The sequence below is a fragment of the Rhinichthys klamathensis genome, unplaced genomic scaffold, assembly GCF_029890125.1.
Source record: "Rhinichthys klamathensis goyatoka isolate OS25496 unplaced genomic scaffold, OSU_Roscu_1.1 h1tg000100l_1, whole genome shotgun sequence".
NCBI lineage: Eukaryota > Metazoa > Chordata > Actinopteri > Cypriniformes > Leuciscidae > Rhinichthys > Rhinichthys klamathensis.
Genome location: NW_026606639.1, coordinates 909957 through 931507, shown reverse-complemented (window position 1 = coordinate 931507; position 21551 = coordinate 909957). Strand labels below are relative to the sequence as shown.

At 38.0% G+C, this 21551-nt stretch overlaps 2 protein-coding genes across 2 annotated transcripts in view; one reads left to right on the top strand and one right to left on the bottom strand.

Annotated features, from left to right (window-relative positions):
• Positions 1 to 21551, top strand: part of brf1a (BRF1 RNA polymerase III transcription initiation factor subunit a) — a 51299-nt gene that overhangs the window by 13200 nt on the left and 16548 nt on the right. Inside the window, exons 5-12 of the mRNA XM_056253000.1 lie at positions 2604 to 2635; positions 3683 to 3755; positions 10872 to 11021; positions 13560 to 13653; positions 13848 to 13974; positions 14087 to 14126; positions 14208 to 14300; positions 15937 to 16197. Coding sequence (XP_056108975.1) covers positions 2604 to 2635; positions 3683 to 3755; positions 10872 to 11021; positions 13560 to 13653; positions 13848 to 13974; positions 14087 to 14126; positions 14208 to 14300; positions 15937 to 16197 — 870 coding nt within the window. The remainder of the gene's footprint in view (positions 1 to 2603; positions 2636 to 3682; positions 3756 to 10871; positions 11022 to 13559; positions 13654 to 13847; positions 13975 to 14086; positions 14127 to 14207; positions 14301 to 15936; positions 16198 to 21551) is intronic.
• Positions 4327 to 7718, bottom strand: btbd6a (BTB (POZ) domain containing 6a). The gene is made up of 4 exons (XM_056253001.1): positions 7158 to 7718; positions 6750 to 6840; positions 6424 to 6542; positions 4327 to 5744 (listed from the first exon to the last, which is right to left on the bottom strand). Exons 1-4 carry the CDS (start codon positions 7532 to 7534, stop codon positions 4712 to 4714), a joined length of 1620 nt encoding a protein of 539 aa, XP_056108976.1. The 5' UTR covers positions 7535 to 7718; the 3' UTR covers positions 4327 to 4711.

The window sequence follows — 21551 nt, the reverse complement described above, 5'->3', positions numbered from 1 at the left end:
ATAGTTTTCACATTATCTTCATTTTATTGTTTTTTTTCAGTGGAGTATACAGCTCTTAATGTTCATAGGTGTGGATGCTAATTTGAGTATATATACTGTATAAATAGCATACAAAAGAGAGATGGTGACTCAGATTGCGTTCCATGGAAAGAAGACGAAGCGGTAGGTACGGAAGAAGAGAGGTTGCGCTGTGAGGGTAGATGGTCAAAGGTGTTAGTCAGTCGTCTTGATTTGGTCTCCACACGTACATCTGTCTGCATTCCACAACGCACACAAACACTCACAGCGTCTGATGCTTAGTCATAGAGCCTCGGTTCTCCCGTGTGTGAACACTCATGATTATTTTTGTAATAATCATCCTACACTCACACTGACTCACTGAGTCAGAGTCTAACTCAGGTTGTTATCTTTAATTTGTTTGTGTATAAAGCAATTCGTTTCCTGTTTAGCCTACGCTCTAGCAAAACCTCATCTGGTGTCCGAGACGGGATTTCGCTTCTAAGCGAGTTGGCTTTTTCAGGGTTTATGTGTGTTAAAAGAGAAGCAGGAAATAAGGCAGGGTGTGTCTCTCAGGAGCCTGCATTAGGCCTGTATAAAAATAAAAATAAAGTTTTTGTAAGTAGATTAAAAGTAGATTGGAACTGTGTAATGCCTAGCAGTTAGTGCACATCCTCCAGCATTTTGCCTAATGCGACACAAGTTCAAATCTGGAAAATGACAGTAGATTTATCTATCCCTCAATGATAATGATATAATCCCTACCAATGATAAAAAAGCAGTGAATAGATCTAAATAAATGTCTTAAATACTGTATGGATTTGTTTTACTTTTTAATTCAAGGTGGGTATTAATGTGTTGTCTTTCTAATGGTAATTGACTCAATCTCCACCAGCGTGAGGTGTAGTAGATAATATTCACAGATGGATGGATGAATGTTTAATTGCACCAGCTGTTACTTTCAATTATATTATAACTGTTATATTCAGCTGTTATAACTTTAATGCCCTATATGTGAAAATGCTTGAGTATTAGGTTATTATTTTTCAGCTTTCTTCTGCCTTTAACAGTCTGAAAAAGCCACCACATTATCACTCACATTTGTGTGTATTTGGATTTTCATGGACAATTTCACTTTTTTGTGCAATTAACAATTAAATGGAGGCAGCAGAATCTTTCCGTCTCTCTGAGATTATGCAACATACGTGTTCAGTCAGATGTCTGTTTGGGTTATATAAGAACTCGTGAGAGAGCTTTCATTTTCTACCCAGGAGGAAAAGGTGTGTGTGTGTGTGTGTGTGTGAGAGAGAGAGAGAGAGAGAGAGAGAGAGAGTGTGTGTGCGTGTGCGTGTGTGTGTGTGAGAGAGCGAGGAGCATTGTTGGTCTCAAGCTCTACTGTACAGGGTAAATTTAGCCAAACATTATTTCTCATTATTTTTCAAACATCAGCCTGCGAAATGGCTTCTTTCTCTAAGGTTAGATCTAATCTTGCTGAGTTTGTCGATTATTGTAGTTGTTTTCCTATTTTATCCTATTTTTATGTATTTATTATTTTTATTTTTTTCTATGTGGACACTTAAAACACTGTGATTTCCGTCAAGTAATTATGGAAAACATTAATGGCCTTAAGCTAATTTTGCAATATGTAGGATTTTCCCTGGAAAGGTCAAATCCTGATCCATCCTAAAAATGATCATTAATTTAACAGGGGTCATCCATAATCCCACAATTTAGGATTATCTCTCACTGTTACCGTGGCAACTGAAAATCCCACAATGACTTTTTAATGGGATGTTTTAATACACTTTGTCTTCATTAGACAGGTGTGCTGGTCTCCATGGATACAGAGTACACGGTTGCCAGGAGACGGGGATTTCCAGAGTTCAGGAAGTGTGGTGGTTCAGTGGAGCTTTACTCACAGAGGGAAAATGTCAAGCAAAGAGACCAAATCTGACCAATATCCCTCCCTGTTTCTTGTCGGTCTCTGTCTTCACCAAGTGTCCCTGTGTGTGTGTATATATATATATATATTTCACATTAGAGTTGGCATGAAATGGAAGTTGGTTCTCAAATGAGAAAAAAATACAGGGCAGGATTTTGTACATCGGGAAATGATTGGATCATTGCTGGATTGTTGTCGTTGGCTAATTGCTGCGATCTCAGACAGGTTTCTGTAAGTGAGGGATTATTTTGTCACCCTCGCACCACTAAAAGCGTCATAAGAAAAGAGATGTCGATGCAAGAAGGAGGGGAAATATTTTGATCGAAGATTACAAGGGCTCATGAATTAAAAAAACAATAATGGGCACGGATAAATCATTGAAAATATTCCATAAAAAATAAGAATTGTCGGTTTTGATTTAATTGTGACTTTAAGCCATTATTGCATAATATATTAGGTCCTTACAGACTAAATAGTTAATTTGTAAATAATCCAGTTCCTGAAACTGCTAGAGAATGGTAAGGTCATGAGTTTGATGGCCAGAAAATGCATGCATTTAAAAAATGTATATCTTGAATCTGTTGCAAGTAGCTCTAGATAAAATTGTCTGTCAAATACATATGTAAATCCAATTGTGTATGATTTCTTTAACGCACTTTCTCAGACATGCTGCTTGACTTGAGTGACATCCTGCAGGTAAGTTACTAACACCTAAACATGTAAATGAAAATCTATCCATCTGATATAGATGAAGCCCTGTTTTAGGTCAAATAAGCAAGTTTGTGACATTATTCCTTTGAAAGGGGGACAAAAAAAATACTAAAACATTCTGAGGTTCATGTACATTTTTCACTTACAGCTTTTCACTATGTATATTTCTTATGCTGATATAATTATGAAAGAACAGTTTATTAAATAAGAACATAATGCAAATATCATATGCAGTTTCACTATCAATCCAAGACTTTTGATCCCAGTTATTTATAAATTGTGCATGTATTAGTGTGTGAAAGCCATTTTCTTCCAGCTGGTGTGGCCGTTTTATATTTTTACCCTCCCAGCTGTCCTATTAAACTCCTTCCCTGCCCCACACGCTAACACGCAGACCCTGTCCACTGCGGTATTTGAGTCATTAGGGGATTTTACCAGAGAAAGGACCCATAAATTCCTTTGCTCTCTCCCAGACAGAGGAGCTCTTTTGAGGCATAAGGCTGTTGCCGCCCCTTTCAGGTCAGGAGTGTGTGAGGGCCATCCTACTTTTCAGTGGTCGTGACCTCTGACATCAACCAAAAAAGATTCCCCTTTAATGCTGTGGGGCCCAGATGGAAGAAATAGGGTGTCTGTGTTTGTGCATGTGAAATCATTCTTTATGGATATCTTTTTTTTAAATCATTATTAAGGTGGTCCAAGAAGATAAGTGTTGAGTTATATGATGTTTAAAGCTTGTTTTATGAAATATTCTGTTATTGTAGTTCATCCTCAAGGATAAGACACAGATATAAAGTTTGTGAGAAAGTGAAGACTGTGGTGATGCTGGTATGCATCCAAACCCCAGAGCTATGAACTCTGCAACCTTCTGCATCTGTTAAAATACACAGCGTTATTACAGTCGTCTTGTCCCTTTATTCATCCTCCTCGCTCTATCTTATCTCGTTCTCTTATTCTCTGTTATATATTCCCATTGTCTGTTTCTCTTTGTGCTCAACCACAAATTTGTGTCTCACTCTTTCTTTCTTGCCCTAGGTGAACGTGTATGTTTTGGGAAAAACCTTCCTCGTTTTAGCCAGGGAGCTGTGCATCAACGCACCAGCTATTGGTAAGCATCAGATATCACAAACAAGTGATTTTGCCCTTTCCCATGATGCTTTTCGGTTCACACAAATTGAACTGGTACTGTACTGTGTGAGTATGTGAATGGGTCAGTGTAGTGCTGCTGTTAATACCCAGAGGGTGCTGTGAAACTGCAAATGTAAAACCTGAATTGAACACTGGATTGATTTGTGCAATGTTTGGTCGTCAGTTGCTTTCAAGCAACAATACAAAGCAAACTGTTGTTGTCTTTTCCTCCCCCTTATGTCATTCCAAACCTGTATGACTTACTTTTGTCTCTGGAACTAAAAGGAAGATATTTGGAAATGTGTCTGTTTTCTATGGCCCAAATAATGTTGTTTTGGACCACATTGACTTTTCATTATACGGACAAAAAACCAGATTAAACATTCTTTAAAATATCCTCCTTTGTGTTTTGCTGAAGGAAAGTATTAATCATACAGGTTTGGAATGACATGAGGGTGAGTAAATATTCATTTGTGGGTGATCTCTTTAAGGGTATATTTTACCCTGATTTAAACCGTAAAGACAAGTATTATCATAACTGTACACAAGACCAAAGAAAAGGAAAAATTGTTTGATGAATAGAAAACAATGTTTTATGATTTTTTCAGGTCACTCAGTATCAAGCTGTCAACAAATAACAATTAAACAACAAGACAGAGGAAAAGCTGTCTAGTTTCAAGTGCAAACTGCCCCACTGTATATAGGCAGATTATGAATAATTAGAAAGAAAATAGGCTTAAATTAAAGTGTGTTTTTTAAAACAATATGTTTAAAGAAATAAATAAGAATGGGCAGCATTCCATTATTTGTGAGACATAAAATCAGATCAGAGGACGTCGTTTCTCTTCTAGGAGTGTCTCGTAGCTGATGTGAATGAAGGCAGTTATTTGAGAGGAAAAATCCCCCTGCTGTTCATTAATGGGTCAGTCCGAGTACTCATGCATAAAATATCAGTTCCGGAATCTGTCCCCCCTGCACCCCTGTCCCATTAGTACTGTCAGAGGAACACTGAAACTGGAAGGTAACTTTCCCACACTGGACTTCTGTCATTCCTTCCTGTCCAAAATAACTTAGCTCGGTCCCATCAAGAACAGCGCTAACTGTGTAGAAAGCATCCTGCTCCACCTGTACTGGGTGCTCGAACCACACAGGGAACGTTGAGCTAGAACCATCCGACACAAATTTGGTCAGGTTTTGTGCCAGAAGCAATCCCTGTCTCTTTAGTTCAATTCGAACGCTATATTCCGCCTTCCCCCCACTGGAGCCGTACAGACCAAGTCCGGCGATAAACACTCGCTTGTCCACGGCGAACTGGATGCTGTCACAGCGCCCGCGGTAGCGCCACTGGTTGCTTCGGTAGGCGGATGACTGGAACCGGTGACAGCGTTGCGCCGCCAGCCCCTTTCTGGATGCATCCGGGAATCCTAGCGAAGGTTTCGTAGCAGCCGTGTACCAGAGAAAGATGCTGTGCGTTTCCTCAAGGGTTAAAATGTTCGATTGCGCGGCTCCATCCGCAAATTCCTGCAGTGTCATGGAAGGCAGGCGCACAAGGTGCAACGCCTTTCCCAGCACGGAGCGCTGGTTCTGTGACGTGAGGCTCAAGTCTTGTCTCCGACACTCTGCATCGGCCCATCCCAGGACAGCCTGGAACACCACCGCCTCCTTCACGTTCAGCGTTTCCCTGTGTAAGATGCTTTCCAGTGTGGGCAGGTCAATTTCAGAGAAACCTTCGGAGCGCAGCGCAAGCTCTGCCTGGGCGTCGATCACTTCCCAGCACCTCTGAGTGAGCTCCGGCTCCTCAAACAGCCGACTCTGAGATAGCAGAACGCACGCATTTCGTGCCTCCAGGCTCGTCTCGAGGAAACCCACACATGCGCGAGCCAGAGCAGACACCAGGTATTTTTTGGCAGCGTAGAGAGTAGCCAGAACTGTGTCGGGCGACAGCTCTATCTCATCACTGTACATGTATCTGATGAAGAAGAGGAAGATAGTAAGGTTAGGGTAAACTTTAAAGTCCACATGAAACTGAAGTTGCAATCGTCTATTCTTCCCTATTGTGACGTATAGCCGAGTGAAATGGCTTCTCGAATGAAAAAGAAATGTAGGACGGGACTTGATTTCGTTCCTCTGGAATTGAATGAATCGTTGAATCATTATCGTTTGCTATTGCTATGATCTCTTCTGAGTGACAGTTTGTTCTGCTCTTGTGTCAGTAAACACATCATCAGAGAATAGATGTGGTTTTAAGGGGGTGGAAGTTATTTTGATTGAAGATTATGAGGGCACTTTCATTAAAAAATATAAGAATGTGCTCATATAAATCATTTTTAATAAACACTGCAATATTCCATAATAAATTGTCCATTTTGAGTGCAGATGTTCTTCCATATGAAGAGAATAAAACAGCTAGTTCATACTTCACCAAAACCGATGTGTTTAACATTGCTACTGCTTTAAATAGTGACTTCCAACTTTCTCGGGATCATTCACAATCCAATAACCGATCTTGAATAGCACTGAAATAAGAGGGCGACTCTTAAACCAAGACATCACTGTCGGGGCCTTGGTGAACCCATCTGTGCTGCTTGGCATGAAAGCCGAGTTGCCCTGTTATTAATGCCCGGATGTGATTAGTGAGTGAGTCTTACTTGAGCAGGATGAGAAACGCAGCGGGTTCCACATCTGGAATATGGATATCAGAGTCCGCTTCCGCGAGATCCCCGTAAAACATGGCACAGAAAACAGAGCTCCCCACCGCCAGCACATACTGAGATAGGGAGAAGAGGCAATCCATCAGCGTTTTATCTCTTTTCCCAAGCATTTACTGGATGTCTCCCTTATCTGACACCTATTTCAGGTCCACTGATAAGCTGTTGGGTTGAATCAGGTTTGTTCGATTTGGGAGACATCCAAAATAATGTTGTGGTTATTGTAGGGGACAGGTTAGGGGAGAGGTGTGTGTGTGTGGACTCACCTTGTGTGCCGGGACCCTTTCCGATTCGCCGGGGGGACCAACAATGAAATGAACATCTGCCATTTGTTCATTATTGAACATAAGTGCATTTCTGCATAAAGTAAAAAATTAAATTTAGCCTTGGTGTATTAATAAATAAAATATATTTAAATATTTAATTTAAAAGAAAATAATATAATATCTAAACATTAATTAAATTATATAATGAGTATCTTTTAATGTTCTTTATTACTTGCCTTAATTATCTTATCTTATACTAAACTAAATGAATAATATCTGAACATTTATCAAAATATTTGATCACTATATATTTGTGTGTAACTTTTTTTTTAAATAACTTTCCTTAAAACTATACAAATGTAATAAATGCTCAGACATTATGTATCATAACTTGATTTAATGTCTTGCCTCTCTCGTAACGTCGGGTGCGCGGAGTGCCAGCTGGGAACCTCCACGTTGTTGTTGTTGATGTTTTGCTCTGTGGTCGGTGTGGTCGCGGTGCACGCGGTGGTCTGCGCGACCGGCTCTGCGCTCTTCTTCTCGGGCAGACTCAGCATCACGGTCCCGTTCTTCTGCACCGTGGCGTGATCGTTCACGGGGTACAATTCCGCTGCCATCCTTTTCTTCAGGGAAAGAGATAAGATGTTATAGCACACAGACAACCTGCCGGGGTGCTTGTTTGTCCGCTTCAACTTCTTTAACGTTTCGGGGAGCAAGAGTATAAAAGTCACGCATTTCATGATCCGGCCATGATGGGACAGCCTGCATTCCGGCGCAGCGGGCATCAGAACAAAAAAATAAAAAGTTTTTGTTTTGTATATATAAAAAAAAAAATCAGCTACAACCGTGGTCCGTGGTATTCCTAAATAATATTGCGTATTGTCCTTGGAAACAAAAGCAGCTCGACTGTCCTTAAACGGTCACATAAATATTTGGGATTTTAAGGATTATTTCATAGATGCCATCCTCTTTTCCCTAATCACATACTCTCCCACCCCACACCGAAAATCCAATCCAAATCGGTTTAAAATCACTTAGGAATAACACAAGAAATATATATATATAAAATAGAGTCTGTAGTCTTAACGGCAAGCGGACCTTTCCTCTGTTGTGTCCACACAGAATGATGAAGTTTGAGTTTATTTTGAGCTCTCGAGCTCTCTCTCTATCGTCTGACGTCGGCAGAGGAGGGTTGTCTCCATCCCTCCTGTAAATTCTGTGTTGCCATGTCCGGCTATTATAAGCAACTCTTGTCTGGGATTTTTACACATGGTTATTCATGTTGTTTTTGTGATTATTCGCAGTATATATATATGTGAATATGTACATGTATATGTGAAATAGTGAATTTTATTTTTCTTCTAAAAGGATTTAAATTTATTGAAAATATTCGTCCAAAACAGATTGCTTCCTTTTCTTGTGGGGTCTGGCAACCCTGCGTAAATGGCTCTCTGTGGACTGTGCTGTGATGTTGGTTTTTAATTCGTCATGTAACCTACATAACTTTACAATCTTACCGTCTCCTTTAATGATCCGAGTCAAGTAAAATATATTTGTGTTTTTGCGCATCAAATTCGAAGTTCGTCAGTACGCGTCGTTTATTTCGTTCGTCAATATGTTTTGTTATTTACACTCACACACAACTTAGTTCTAACACTAAATATATATCCATTATTTTGTATGCATTGTATTAGTATTCAAATATCGAGCGATACATTTAAACTCGCGCGCTGCAGATTCTGTTACAAACCAGATGCGTTCTGTAAACGTAACGTTTACGTCACGCTGAACTGTTATACTTGTGCAACCAGTGAAAAATCTTGCGTGTTCTTACCTCAAATTCTGTATTTTATGCGCTGGTTTGTTTTCATCATACAGCTGCTTCGACTCAAAGCGATGTCAAAAGTTTTACTGCTCCTGTCGTGACGGAGTCAGAAACCGGACGAGGGCTGGACTTGTGGAAATACTGTAGTGCGCACGACTGCTATCCGTATTCCCAATAAAGTCCTCGCGCAGAATGAGGCTTCTCTCTCTCTCTCTCCCGGTCTCTTCTTTTACCCGCACAGACAGATCTAAGCGGCTTATGTGAACATATGTAGTGGGGATTAGATCAGAGTGTATCCCCACAGTCCCATCAGTAAGGCCAAGTACCCTTACTGAATATATTTGTGAATGTGTATACTGTATATACACACACACACACACACACACACATATCACAAATAAGTAGACCCAGAATTTTTTATTTATTTAGTATTTTTTACCATGTCTTTACATTAAGAGTATAAGAAACAAATGGGGGGAAAAAAACATTTTTGAAAAATTATATTTTATTCATATGTTAATCTATGTCCACTGTAGTGGACACCAGGACTTAAAAAAATACAATGACAAGGAATGGCATGTATAGGCAAAAAAATTGGATTTTCTTTTCCATTCACCAATACATTTTTAAGTTTCAGGATTTTTTTAACCAAACTTTGTGTAAAGATGATTCTCAACTATGTTATGAAAGATATCATGGAAAGAATTGATACACCATTTTACTTCATGCAATATGCGTGTAAACATGTCCATAAATGCCATTCCCATTCAATACAATGTATACACTGTATTAGCATATTAATGTGTTCTTGGGGCAACATGTAATGAAAAAAGAAGTGTAATAATGTGAGTAAAGATTTTTCAACATTTTATAATAATATCTAATGTCATAGATAGGAATATTGATATATAATATATTTCCCTATTCACTTGTTGTGTCTCCAAAATGCCTGATAAACATGATTTAAGTCCTGATGTCCACAGTGGACATGTATGAAATCAATGCCCTGTTTTGTAACTGAAAGTCATATTTTGATTAGAAACCCCATATCATTTTCCAGAGATGTTGATTTATGACAAACAATTTGAAAATGAGCTCTTTACAGGACATACAGATTTAAAACCGTGACATGTTTGCTGTCAGAGAAATTCACTAAAATATAGTGTCCACTGCAGTGGTCAAAAGTCTATTCCTCCTGGGTCCCATATACACATACACACACACACACACACACACACACACACACACACACACACACACACACACACACACACACACACACACACACAGATATATATATATATATATATATATATATTACACTGTGTATATATATATATATACACACACATGCATGCATACAGTGCATACATGTTTGTACACATTACACACACACACACACACGTTTTCAAACTAAAGCAGTTAGTATTATTGGTGAAAATAGACCCAAATATATAGCGGCCCCTCAAACTGAAGAATTTTAGTGAACCTGTTATTTAAAAACTGATATTGATTTGATTGACTGAAGTGTTTGATGGGTAGAAACTAGGAAAACATTGTATTCTTGTGTAGAAGATTGAGAGATGTGTAAAATCGTCATCTTTCTGTAGTCTTATTACCATTAAAATCTGAGATTTATTTAATTAAAACATTTTTTACAGCCATAATTTTAATGTCATTTTTGTTTTGTAGTTTTTAACAAATCAAAATCACCCCCATGGAGCCTGATTAAGTACCCCCTGCATTACACATATCCTTGATTGGGAATCATTGGATTAAATAAAAGATTTGCTGATACTTTGTTAGAGCTAGAAGACTTTTGTGTTTTCCACACAGTGCCTTATAAGTATTATTGGAAAACTGTCAGAATATTGGAAAAGTCCCTCGAACTGTCATGTTTCTCCCATTAAATCAATTTTGATGGTGTGAGAAACATCTTGTTGTTGGCTAAAGCTTAATAATGGAGATTCTCTGTATGAGTTGTATAGTATTGGATGTGAGTATAAATATGATATTTGTTGTATTATCAACAGTGAAATTCAAGTTTATTAAAAGCCTTTGAACTGAACACTCATCGGTGGTTATGAGCCACAGTATTAGCACTTTAAGATTGTAAGGCAAGGGTGTAAAATTGTGTCCAATAAAGGATATCTTGCACAAACCCTCACATACCACTCATTAGCAGCTTTAAACGTTAGATTTGACACCGATCGTTATTGAACTGAAAATCCAACAGTGTTTGAGAAAGTCTGGATATACCTGTCTAGCTTTGTAATTCAGAATTTTTTTCCGTACAGATCCGTGTCTTTATATCCCGCGCTTTGCGCAAATGCTGGAATTTGGAGAGAAGAGCCACGAGGTTTCGATGACGGCACTGCGTCTCCTGCAGAGGATGAAGAGAGACTGGATGCACACGGGACGAAGACCTTCAGGCCTCTGCGGAGCAGGTAACCATGGCAACCCTCCCCTAACGGTGCGACCTCTTTAATGATGTGAGCTAGTGAAGGGTTGCTTTGTTAGATGCGCAAAAACGCATGCACCATCGCTGAAACATCCATCCACAGTTGGAATGCACGCTCTAGAAACCCCTTCCAGAACTGAAAGTTTTATATCTGTCGTAGGAAACATTTTAAGATAGTTAGATCTGTCAAAATCTGTAATTAGATCAGGTCACGCATTTGAAGTGGTTCCCAAATCACCAATCGGTTTTAATGAAAGAGAGAGAATGATTCCTTAAAAAAAGTGTCAGCCTTCTCACTCTCACTGAGGTCTGATATTTTTTGGCACTGTAAATTGCCTCAGAGATGCAGTGCAGCTAAATTCTGATGCATGTTCATCAATGTCATTTTTATTTTCTTGCACTTTCAGTCTTGTGTAAGCTTTACACAGGCTGTGAAGTTTGAGTTTTCAGTAATAAGTTTTTAGAATAACTGATGACTCCTGCCTCTCAGCATGATTTTCTCTGCCCCCCCACCCCTTCTCTGCATAACCTGAATAATGAATCTCCCATTAATCTTTCAGGAGCAGTGCTGAGAAAAGAGGAAGCATGAGCCTAAAAGAGTTTGTTTCGCTGCGAGAGATCAGAGACTTGAGAAAGAAAGGCAGAGACTGAAAGAATGTGAGAAAGTCCCAGAATGAAGATAAACTGAGTGGCAGAGAGGACTGCTGAGTGTGATGAATGCCTCAAGCTTGTTGAATAGCCCTCATCTAGTAGCTGAAACACAGATTGATTTGATATCCTGCAGGGTTAAACAGTAGAGGAGGAAACTGCTGTTTTTTTTTAACTTAACATGAACCTGAGCCCAAGATAGCGGTCAGTTAGATACAGCTGACATGCAGTGGAGAGTGGGGTAGAATGTGTTGCCCCTTTAATCTGTCACAACTTAGACCATGTATTTAGAAAGGACTCATCAGATACAGCTGTCTGTGATTGAGAGATGCTAATGAGAAAATTGAAAAGCATTTATATTCTTGTTGTTTACATGACAAAGTACATTTTCTGAATGGCAGGATATATATATATATATATATATATATATATATATATATATATATATATATATATATCTAAAAATATTCACTGCTGTTCTAAATTTTGGGATTTGTAATGTTTTTGAAAAAGGCTTTAACAAAGCTGCATTTTTTTGTATCAAAAATACAGTTAAAACATTGATAGTATGTAATAATATTACTATATGTTTTCTATTTTAATATATTTTAAAATGTAATTTATACTGTGGTAAGCAGGGCGGGACCGAGAGCCGTGGGAATGGAGCGAGGCCGGTGGCGTCAGTGCTAAAGAGCGCTAATATCACCTGCGCTCCACACCGGTCTCGAGTCTCCCGGAGGATCTCCAGAAAGATAAAAGGAGGAGTGACAACAGTGCAAGACGAGAGAGGATCAGGCCTCGCCCCGTTCCCACGGCTCTCGGCCCCGCCCTGCTTGCCACATATTCCTTCAGAAAACTATCTAATATGTTGATTTGCTACTCAGTTGACATTTCTTATTATTATCAATGTTGAAAACAGTTGTGCTGCTTAATATTTTGTGGAAACCGTGATAAAGTCCAAAAGAACAGCATTTATTTGAAATGTAAATCTTTTATAACATCGTAAATGTCTTAACTGTCACTTTTGATCAATTTAATGTGTCCTTGCTGAATGAAAAGTATTAATTTCTTTTAAAAAAAAACTTCTGAACGGTAGAGTACATGATGCATATTGGTGAATTTCCACTTTATAAAACAATGACAAGCAAATGTACTGTAGTTGTAGTGTTTTCAGGGTAAACTGTGTCACTGCTCAACTAATAGTTATAGTAAATTTTGCCTCCAAATGCAGGAAATACTATTACAAAAACTACAAAAAATTACATGGAAATATTTTTCCTGGCTTATTCATAAAAATGTGAATAACGTACTACAAAATACGTCTTTGGAATGAGATTATGAATTAGTGAATTGGGGCGTAATGATGATTATATGTGTATTTGAAATGTAAATTCAGTCATTTTGATGGCACTGATAGCATCGTAGTAAAAAAAATAAATGTATTGTCATTTTGTTTCTTTAAGCAGTACAATAATTTTAGAGAATGGCAGTGAACCATGATGTTATTTTTAAATTAGTTAATCTTGTAGGGATCATTAAGCTCTGAAATTCTTCAGTATCTTTTACATGCTTGCATGCTTTCTGGAGTTGGACATTCTTTAGTTTGTCAGGTAGTTCAGAAGTGCATCTGGCTCTTCATGTTTCTTTAATGAATCAGAGTGAAACAGGCATCAGGGGTTCTGCAGTATTGCAGGTGCATTAAATGTCTGTTTGTTCTGCCTGAGGTGAATCAGTAGGGGGCAGGTACAGTGGACACACTTTTCTGAAGGCCTATTAATGTTTCATATTTGACTATCTGTCCTCTCTCCTTCTCTCTCTCTCTCGAAGTGAAAGTGTGTATGATCTACTTAAAGTTGTGTATTTGTGTTCCCTATAGCGCTCTTGGTTGCTGCCCGTATGCATGAGTTCCGTCGCACAATTAAGGAAGTGATCAGCGTGGTAAAAGTCTGTGAGGCCACACTGAGGAAAAGGTGTGTTTTGTCTTAAAATAATCACAGTATGACCACAAGCTGTGCTCAGTTATGCGTAATATGTCACAGTATCATTCATATTATATAATTGGTGCTATTCCTGGATTTTGGTTTTGCAGTTTCTTTCTGAGGCTTTGAATTTAGGCCCGGGTTTGCTATTGTATGCTTTGACCCCCGGTGTGTTTGATTGAAAGGCTGAATGAATTTGAGGACACGCCCACTAGTGAGCTGACTATTGAGGAGTTCATGAAGGTGGATCTGGACCAGGAGTGCGACCCGCCCTCTTACACGGCTGGAATTAAGAAGCTAAAGCTAAAACAGGTCACGAATCACACTTTTATTTAGAATTATGAACATTTAAAATCAGCCATTCTGTCAATATGTGCTTTCACACAGTGAGACCAATTATTTTCTCTGATGAATTCTTCCACAGATTGAGCTGGAGCTTTCAAAAAAAGTTGATGATATTGAAGGTACCTTGAAACATTTAGACAGAGTTTATGCTCAAATTTTCATCATGGGTGTTTGAACACACACGTGTATGTGCTCTGCAGGTGAAATCTGTGGCTATCAGGATGAGATTGAAGTCGAGCTGGAGAGCTGCAGGCCCAAAGCCAGGGGATTTTATGCATCCTGTTCCAGAGAAGGTATAGTATTCACACACAATCCCGCAGAAAGATTGTTACACAGAAACATGTTTTTTTTCAAGTTCACACTTGCACTAGCATTCCTAAGTTTGTGTCAGTAAGATTTTTTAATGTCTCTTATGTTCACCATCACCAAGGCTCATTTATTTGATGAAAAAATCCGTAAAATCAGTGTAAATAAATATAATTTATTCCTGTGATGGCAAAGCTGAATTTTCAGCAGCCATTACCTTCAGTCTTCAGTGTCATGTGATTCTTCAGAAATCATTCTAATATGCTGATATGATGCTCAAGGAACATTACTTATCACAGATAAAAACGGTTGTGCTGCTTAATATTTTTGTGGAAACTTTGATGAATTTGTTCTGGAATATTTCAAGAATATAAAGCATTTATCTAAAATAGTAATATTTGAAAACAATTTAAATGATTTAACTCAACTTAATGCTTTCATGCTGAATAAAAATATTAATTTATTTTTTGTTTAAACAATTGTACTGACCCCAAACTTTTGAATGGTAATGTATATCGTTTCTTAATGTGAGGGTAACATTTTTAACCAATGCAATACACACACACACACACAAAAAAAAAAACTCCTGGTGACCTTAAAAACATGGAATGTTTTAAGTATTCCATGAAATATCAACCTTTTTATATCATTGTTAATCATTTATATTTAAATATAATTTTTATATCTAAAAAATATTTGAACAATTATTAAAAAATTAAGTATCCAGTATTTCAAAATGACAAACATTTTATAATACAGAAATATAGCTTAATGTGGGATAGACTTGGCTCGCAAGTACAGCTATCAAGTGTATTCTAATTTCTAGGCCAGTTTATTGTGCATCAACAGGTTTTGAGACTAACATGCTTGGCTTTACTTAAAGATTGTCTATGGTGCATTGTCTCAGATGGGAGCGCATATTTATAAAACCGTAAGAATTTGTTTACAAAGAGTGATGATTGGCTGTTGTGTGGAAAGCACTTTTATAGAGATGGTTTGCTTCATGAGAACCACAATTATTGGCGAATGACGCTTAAAACAAATGATTATATTGTTGTCAGAATTTCTCTTTGTTTAGTGAGAACTGCTGCTCTCACAACGTTTTCTTCAGGAAGTGGAGTGTTACTTCCCTTGTGCAGAAATTCTGTTTACGTTTCTGTCCAATTAGTTCCTTGTTCAGCAGCACTCGCATCCAGAGATCCAGTGCTAACCCATGCGTGATATATCTCTCTCTAATGTAGTGATTACAGGAGGGAGCTAATTAAGACTGCGAGCGTGGGAGTGTTTGTGTGTGTGCCTGAGTGCCTTTTCATGCATGTGTGTTCACTTTTCTATAGTGTGTGTGTGCGTGCATGTTGTGTTGCTGCGGTCAGCCGTGTTAGTTTATATAATTACTTTCTTCCCATGTCAGCTGGATCATAGTGAATCAAAATCAAAGGGCGAATGCATTCATGTTTTAATTAGCTAAATAATTTAATTACAAAAATAATTTTACTTTATTTGCATACATACAGCAGTTTCTTTTCATCTTTATACTCCGTTTACCTTTTATTTGTTGTTCCTGCAGTTATATGAGAGACTTAATTTGTGATGCATGTGTATTTTCTCGCTTGCTTTTCCCAGATGATGTGATTTCCTTGGCATCATCCGGTGTCCTTGCTGGTGATGATGAAGGAGAGGACGATGAGCTGAGGGCAGCAGCGTCTCACCTGTGCAGTGCTGTATGTGGAGATGATAGAGGTGGCTATCAGCAGGAGCGAGATGGAGAGAAAGTCTCTCCAACCAAACGGCCCTCGTTAGCATTATTGCTTGGAGCTTTGCCCACTGCGGCCAGTTTGGGCCTGCCCGAGTCCATCACCAAAATGGGAGAGGAGAAGGAGAACGGTAGGAGTGTGACACCTCTTTCAAGTTGCATAGACACTTAATCCATTTTAATTCCACAGTCATTCTTTGTTACCACAGTTTTGCCGTGATAAGATTGACAGGGTACAAGCAGAAGAAGAGGAGTGGCACTAGAATGACAACTTTGTGAAACATTAACATTCTTTTCATCCATTTCATTCCACATTTGAGCTTCATTCTTTTTTGTTTTATGAGTTTAAGAAGTGTGCAACTATAGTGACTGCTTTTTTTTAAATGCATTCCCCCAGTTTCACAGACAAGGCTTGAGCCTAGTCCCAGATTAAAACGCATGTTTGAGCTGTTTTAACTAAAAGCAAAAAATATATCAGTGCCATTGTTTTGTCTTACGATGCACACCAGAAGTGTTTTTTTCTAAGGCACGTTAATAAAAGCTACTTAAATGCCCTAATTAAACGAAGGCCTAAACCTGGCTTAATCTAAACCCTGTCTGTGAAACCGGTCCTAAAGCGTTTCTTTCATTTAATCCAATTTCATTCAGTCACACATTTGTACTATTTAGTACTAACAGCATTAGGCAAGGCAAGGCAAGGCAAGTTTATTTATATAGCACATTTCATACACAATGGTAATTCAAAGTGCTTTACATAGAAGAAATTAAAATAATCAAAACAAATAAGAATAATTAAAACAGTTTAGAATAAAAAATAAAGTACAGTAAAAACAGTCGGACGAACAGTGGCACAGTGCTCATTCAGTAAATGCATAGCTAAACAGATGTGTTTTGAGTCTGGATTTGAATGTGACTTCTGTAGGAGCACATCTGATCTCTTCTGGAAGCTGGTTCCAGCTGCGGCTGGCATAATAGCTAAAAGCAGACTCTCCTTGCTTAGAGTGAACCCTTGGTATTTCTAGCTGATGTGATCCTAATGATCTGAGTGATCTCTTAGGTTTATATTCAGTGAGCATATCTGCAATATATTTAGTCAAAGAAGAAGAAGAAGAGTTGAACTGGAGTGACTCCTTTTCAAAACACTCACATTAATCCACTTTCGTTCAGTCACACATTTGTGCTATTACAGCATTAGTCGAGGAAGAAGAAGAAGAGTGGTTCTGTAGTGACTCCTTTTCAAAACACTCACATTAATCTACTTTCATTTAACATTCATTGTTAAATCACACACTTGTGCTATTAGGACATATTAAGTAGAAGAAGAATAGTGGAACTCGAGTGATTTTTCTTTTCTATAAAATAATTAATTTTCTTTTAATTTATCCCACTTAGTGAGAGTTACCCAGCGTCTGGAGAGCAGAACTCAAGAGTGACTTGTTTATCTGAAATGATTGCAGTATCTTTTATGGTTGTTGCGTTTACATTATGCGAGAGCATTCGAGAATAAGACTTTGTTCATCACAGGCAGAAGAGCTGCAGCTTGTAAACTCCCGAGGATAGAGTGCTGGCAGATTGTCAGATTGTGTGATTGGCTATGCGAGCAGGTTGTCATGTTTTCGATTGGTTGTGCTGATTGTGGATGAATTGTATGGGGCGGAGGAAGAGGAAGCCCCCCTCCACTCTTTGAAGCACTAATTGAACACAGCACCTTGTCATTAGCGCACTGTCTTTCATCCACCCACTACGGCCGGCTGTATGCACATTTGATTGCCCGCGAGACCCGCGCATACAGTGTGTGTGTGTATTTTGGTTTGGTTTTTGAGTTGGCTTCAGGAAAAACCATGACTCAGAGAGGAGGTATTTTTTAGGTGTTTTTGTTTTGCCCAGTGTCCATGTAAACTCAAGTGAATGCCTTGTAGAACTGTGACAATGTCATTTATTTCCCTCAATTTGCTCATTTCATCTCCGTGATGATATGGCCACTGACAAAATATGGCTCTCTCTGAGTGTGTGCACTCTTCTGTCTTGGTTCTGTCTACTTCAGCTTTTTCTGTCTATTCTCCCTGTTTATTTTTAGGCTACCTCATTGTTCCATTCCAGACAATAAGATACTTGTTAGAGTGTTCTAGTTACTGTGCGTGAGAGTGAGATTGAGCTGGATGTTCTTATTTAAAACTGCAGAAGTGTTTGTTTGTGTTATGTGCGAGTATATGTTGCATCAGAGAGAGAACTTTCACTACATCATTAAACTTAATGACATTATCACAATTATTGGCACCATTCGTCTTGTCTGTCATCATAATTTACCTTGAAGAAGAATTACTTCACCCAAAAAATGTGTTTATTTTTTATTTACTCACCCTCATTTTTTTTCAAACCTGTATGACTTTTTATTCTTTTGTGGAACACAATAGAAGATATTTTAAATTGGTGACCTTCCATTTTATGAACAAAAAACACTGAGGCTTCTCCCAAAATATCTTCTTTTATGATCAACAGAAGAAAGTCATACAAGTGAACTATCCCTTTTTAGTGACTTTAATTATGTTACCTCTTTAATTTATTCAATTTTTATTTAAATTAATCAATTCTTTTACTCTACACTGTTATTTTATTTCCGCAGAAGCTGTTTTGAATGATATACTGTACTTACTTTTACACTATGTATTGTACTACTGTATATCGTATATGATTTGTTAAAGAATGGTAATGTCTCAGATACAACAGGTTTTGTTTTATTACTTGGATTTGGAGTTTTCAATTAAGCAAAATATTTCATAGTGTCACGTATGTCCTCTTATAATGTTGCTGCTAGCTTTAGCATGTTAACTAACTTGAGTCAGCCCCAAGTTTGAAATTTCGTCGTCTTTTTACATTGCTTATACTACAATATTATGTAGACCAATGTAGAATTTTTGTTATTTTGCTCTTTTTTTACACTGTGTACGAACAAAAATGTTAAAGTGCCCCTTTTATAGTTTTTCTAATATGCCCTTTCTTGCAGTGTGTAATATAGCTGTCTGTGACTGTAAACGTTCTACAAAGTTGTAAAGTCGAAAGTGCACGATAAATAAAGTTATTGTATCCCAAAAGAATCGACTCTGAACCGCCTAAAGAGTCATCAGGAATTCAAATCCCACTGCGTGATGGTTCTACGTCACTAGAAAAGACATTTGCATAATGTCCGCCTATTTTGCACGTTGTCCGCCTGCGAACAACTTGAACCGGAGTTCAATGCGGGATTCGCAAAACGCTTGTTCTGGAAAGATGGGTCTGTAGTATTACCCACCCATTTTATTTGGACCAACTTGCTCCTCAGAATCACAACCTGTAAGTATGAATAAGTATTAATTATTTGATGTATATGTTTTCTACCGGGTGTTCAAAATACATAGTTTTTTGTGTTTTATATTGTGTAAGTTTCTGGCTGACATTACGGTTTTACTGAAAAAATCCCTGCAAATCAGCTGTAGGCCACTATTACCTAAAACTGTTTCTATTAATGCAGATCGTCCATTGTTCTTACTACTTTAAATAAAGATCAAGGATGGAGCAAGATTTGTTTTACAAACTTTAATGTTACATCAGTCATTTCCATTAGTGCTCAGCTAACACATGCACTGTTATTGATACAGTTCCCCCATGTGCATTTTGAGTAGTGTATCTCTGAGAAACGTCCTACTCAAGTCATCCTTGCGATGGAGGTTTTGGTTGAATAAGTAGTTCTTCCAATGTTTCATCATCGCTCGGATTGATATGGTAAAATCAGCGTCATCGTTACTGTCTTTACAGTGTATACAATCGCTGAGGAATGAGTAAGCCTCCGGACAGAGCTGAAGTTCAGTTATGGTAATGGACGTTTAGCTTCCGACATGCGCTGTAAAGAGTAGACCAATCACAACAGACTGGGTCATCTGGCCAATCAGTGCAGAGTAGACTCTCGGAAAGGAGGGATTTAGAGAGACTGGTTCATCCGTCCAGTCCTTTGAGAATCATTGAAAAATGTGGTGATGTGCAATGTATATTATGAGAAAATGAAAGTGTTTTTTGACCTTTGATGCGTGTAAACCTATTGTAGGAGACTTTCAAAACAAAATCAGGAGCCTTTAAAATAGCATAATAGGGGCACTTTAATATATGGCAATATATTAACTATTGAAACTGTGAGAGCGAGCAGGCTATATGGATGTCCATCCTCTCCTCCTCTTGTTTTTTCTTTTTTGTAACTTTTCTTTTTGCCTTGTTGTTCTGTTTTTCTAAGGTCAGTTCTCTTTTGTGAGGATGTCAGAATGGTGTCCCCGTTGTCTCTTTCTCTCTCTCTGTCTGTGTGTGTGTGGGGGGGGGAGAGAGATCTGGTGCTGTTGTGTAATGCAGTGTATTTTTGTGAGGGGGCGGAGGGCCTGTGATCTTAACAATGCAGCAGTGAGTGCGAGTCTCCAGATGGTCATTCACTGTCCTCTGACCACACAGCAGGAGATACCAGCAGCATCCCCAGGTTTACTGTGATTCTATACGTTTCTGTTTTTCCTTTTTGTTTATAGATCAGTCAGTATATTAAATGTATTTGCGCACTCTAGTTTCCATTCCCTTTGCATAATGTTACTGTTCACTGTTTATCTGCAACAGAAAAGAGTGGATGGAGTCTTTCCTCCCCTCCCCATCCTTTAGAATCTCCTGAATCTTCAGAGCAGGAGGAGATAAGAGACTTGTTCATTTACACCAAGAAAGAGTGGGAGGAGATAGAGAGAGAGAGGAAGGGAGGGAGAGGTGCCTTTCAAAGGAGAATGAAAGACAGAGTAAGTGTGTGACTGACATTTATTCTTCTTGCTCGCTTTGAACGCATCCTCAAGACAGCTGTTAGGGGTTTGTAAAGGACAGATGGGCCAAAAGTGACGGTAATTTACATTCATAAGGCCTTTATAACACAGACAGATGTGGCTTTGTTAGTCTTTATAACAATGTTCATAAACACCATGTTTAGAATCATGTCACTGATCACATGGTTTGAATTTTGAGGTGCCCTTTTGATAATAATTGAATACTTTATTCAGCAAAGACCAGTTGATCAAAAGTGACAGTAAAAACATTTATGAAATTGCAAAGGATTTCTATTTCAAATAAATGCTGTTCTTTTGAACTTTCTATTTATCAAAGAATCCTGAAAAAAAATTTATCATGGTTTCCACAAAAATATTTAGCAGCACAATTGTTTTTAACATTGATAATAATATGAAATGTTTATTGAGCTCTAATATGCTGATATAATGTTTATATCAGCATATTAGATCATGTGACACTGAAGACTGGAGTAATGATGCTGAACATTCAGCTTTGCCATTACAGGAATTACTTTTTAAAATATAAAAGTAGAAAACGGTTATTTGAAATTAATAATATTTCACAGTATTTTTACTGTTTTTAAATACTGTTGTTACTGTATTTTAGATTGAAAAAAATACAGCCTTGGTGAGCATTATAGACTTTT

What these genes read in the sequence shown, in the direction of transcription:
- btbd6a (XM_056253001.1), bottom strand. Translation starts at nt 7,534, where the DNA reads ATGCCCGCTGCGCCGGAATGCAGGCTGTCCCATCATGGCCGGATCATG. An exon ending in CACCCGACGTTACGAGAGAG is followed by an intron (nt 6,841 to 7,157) that starts GCAAGACATTAA and finishes TACTTTATGCAG; the next exon opens with AAATGCACTTATGTTCAATA. An exon ending in GCGTTTCTCATCCTGCTCAA is followed by an intron (nt 5,745 to 6,423) that starts GTAAGACTCACT and finishes CTTCTTCATCAG; the next exon opens with ATACATGTACAGTGATGAGA.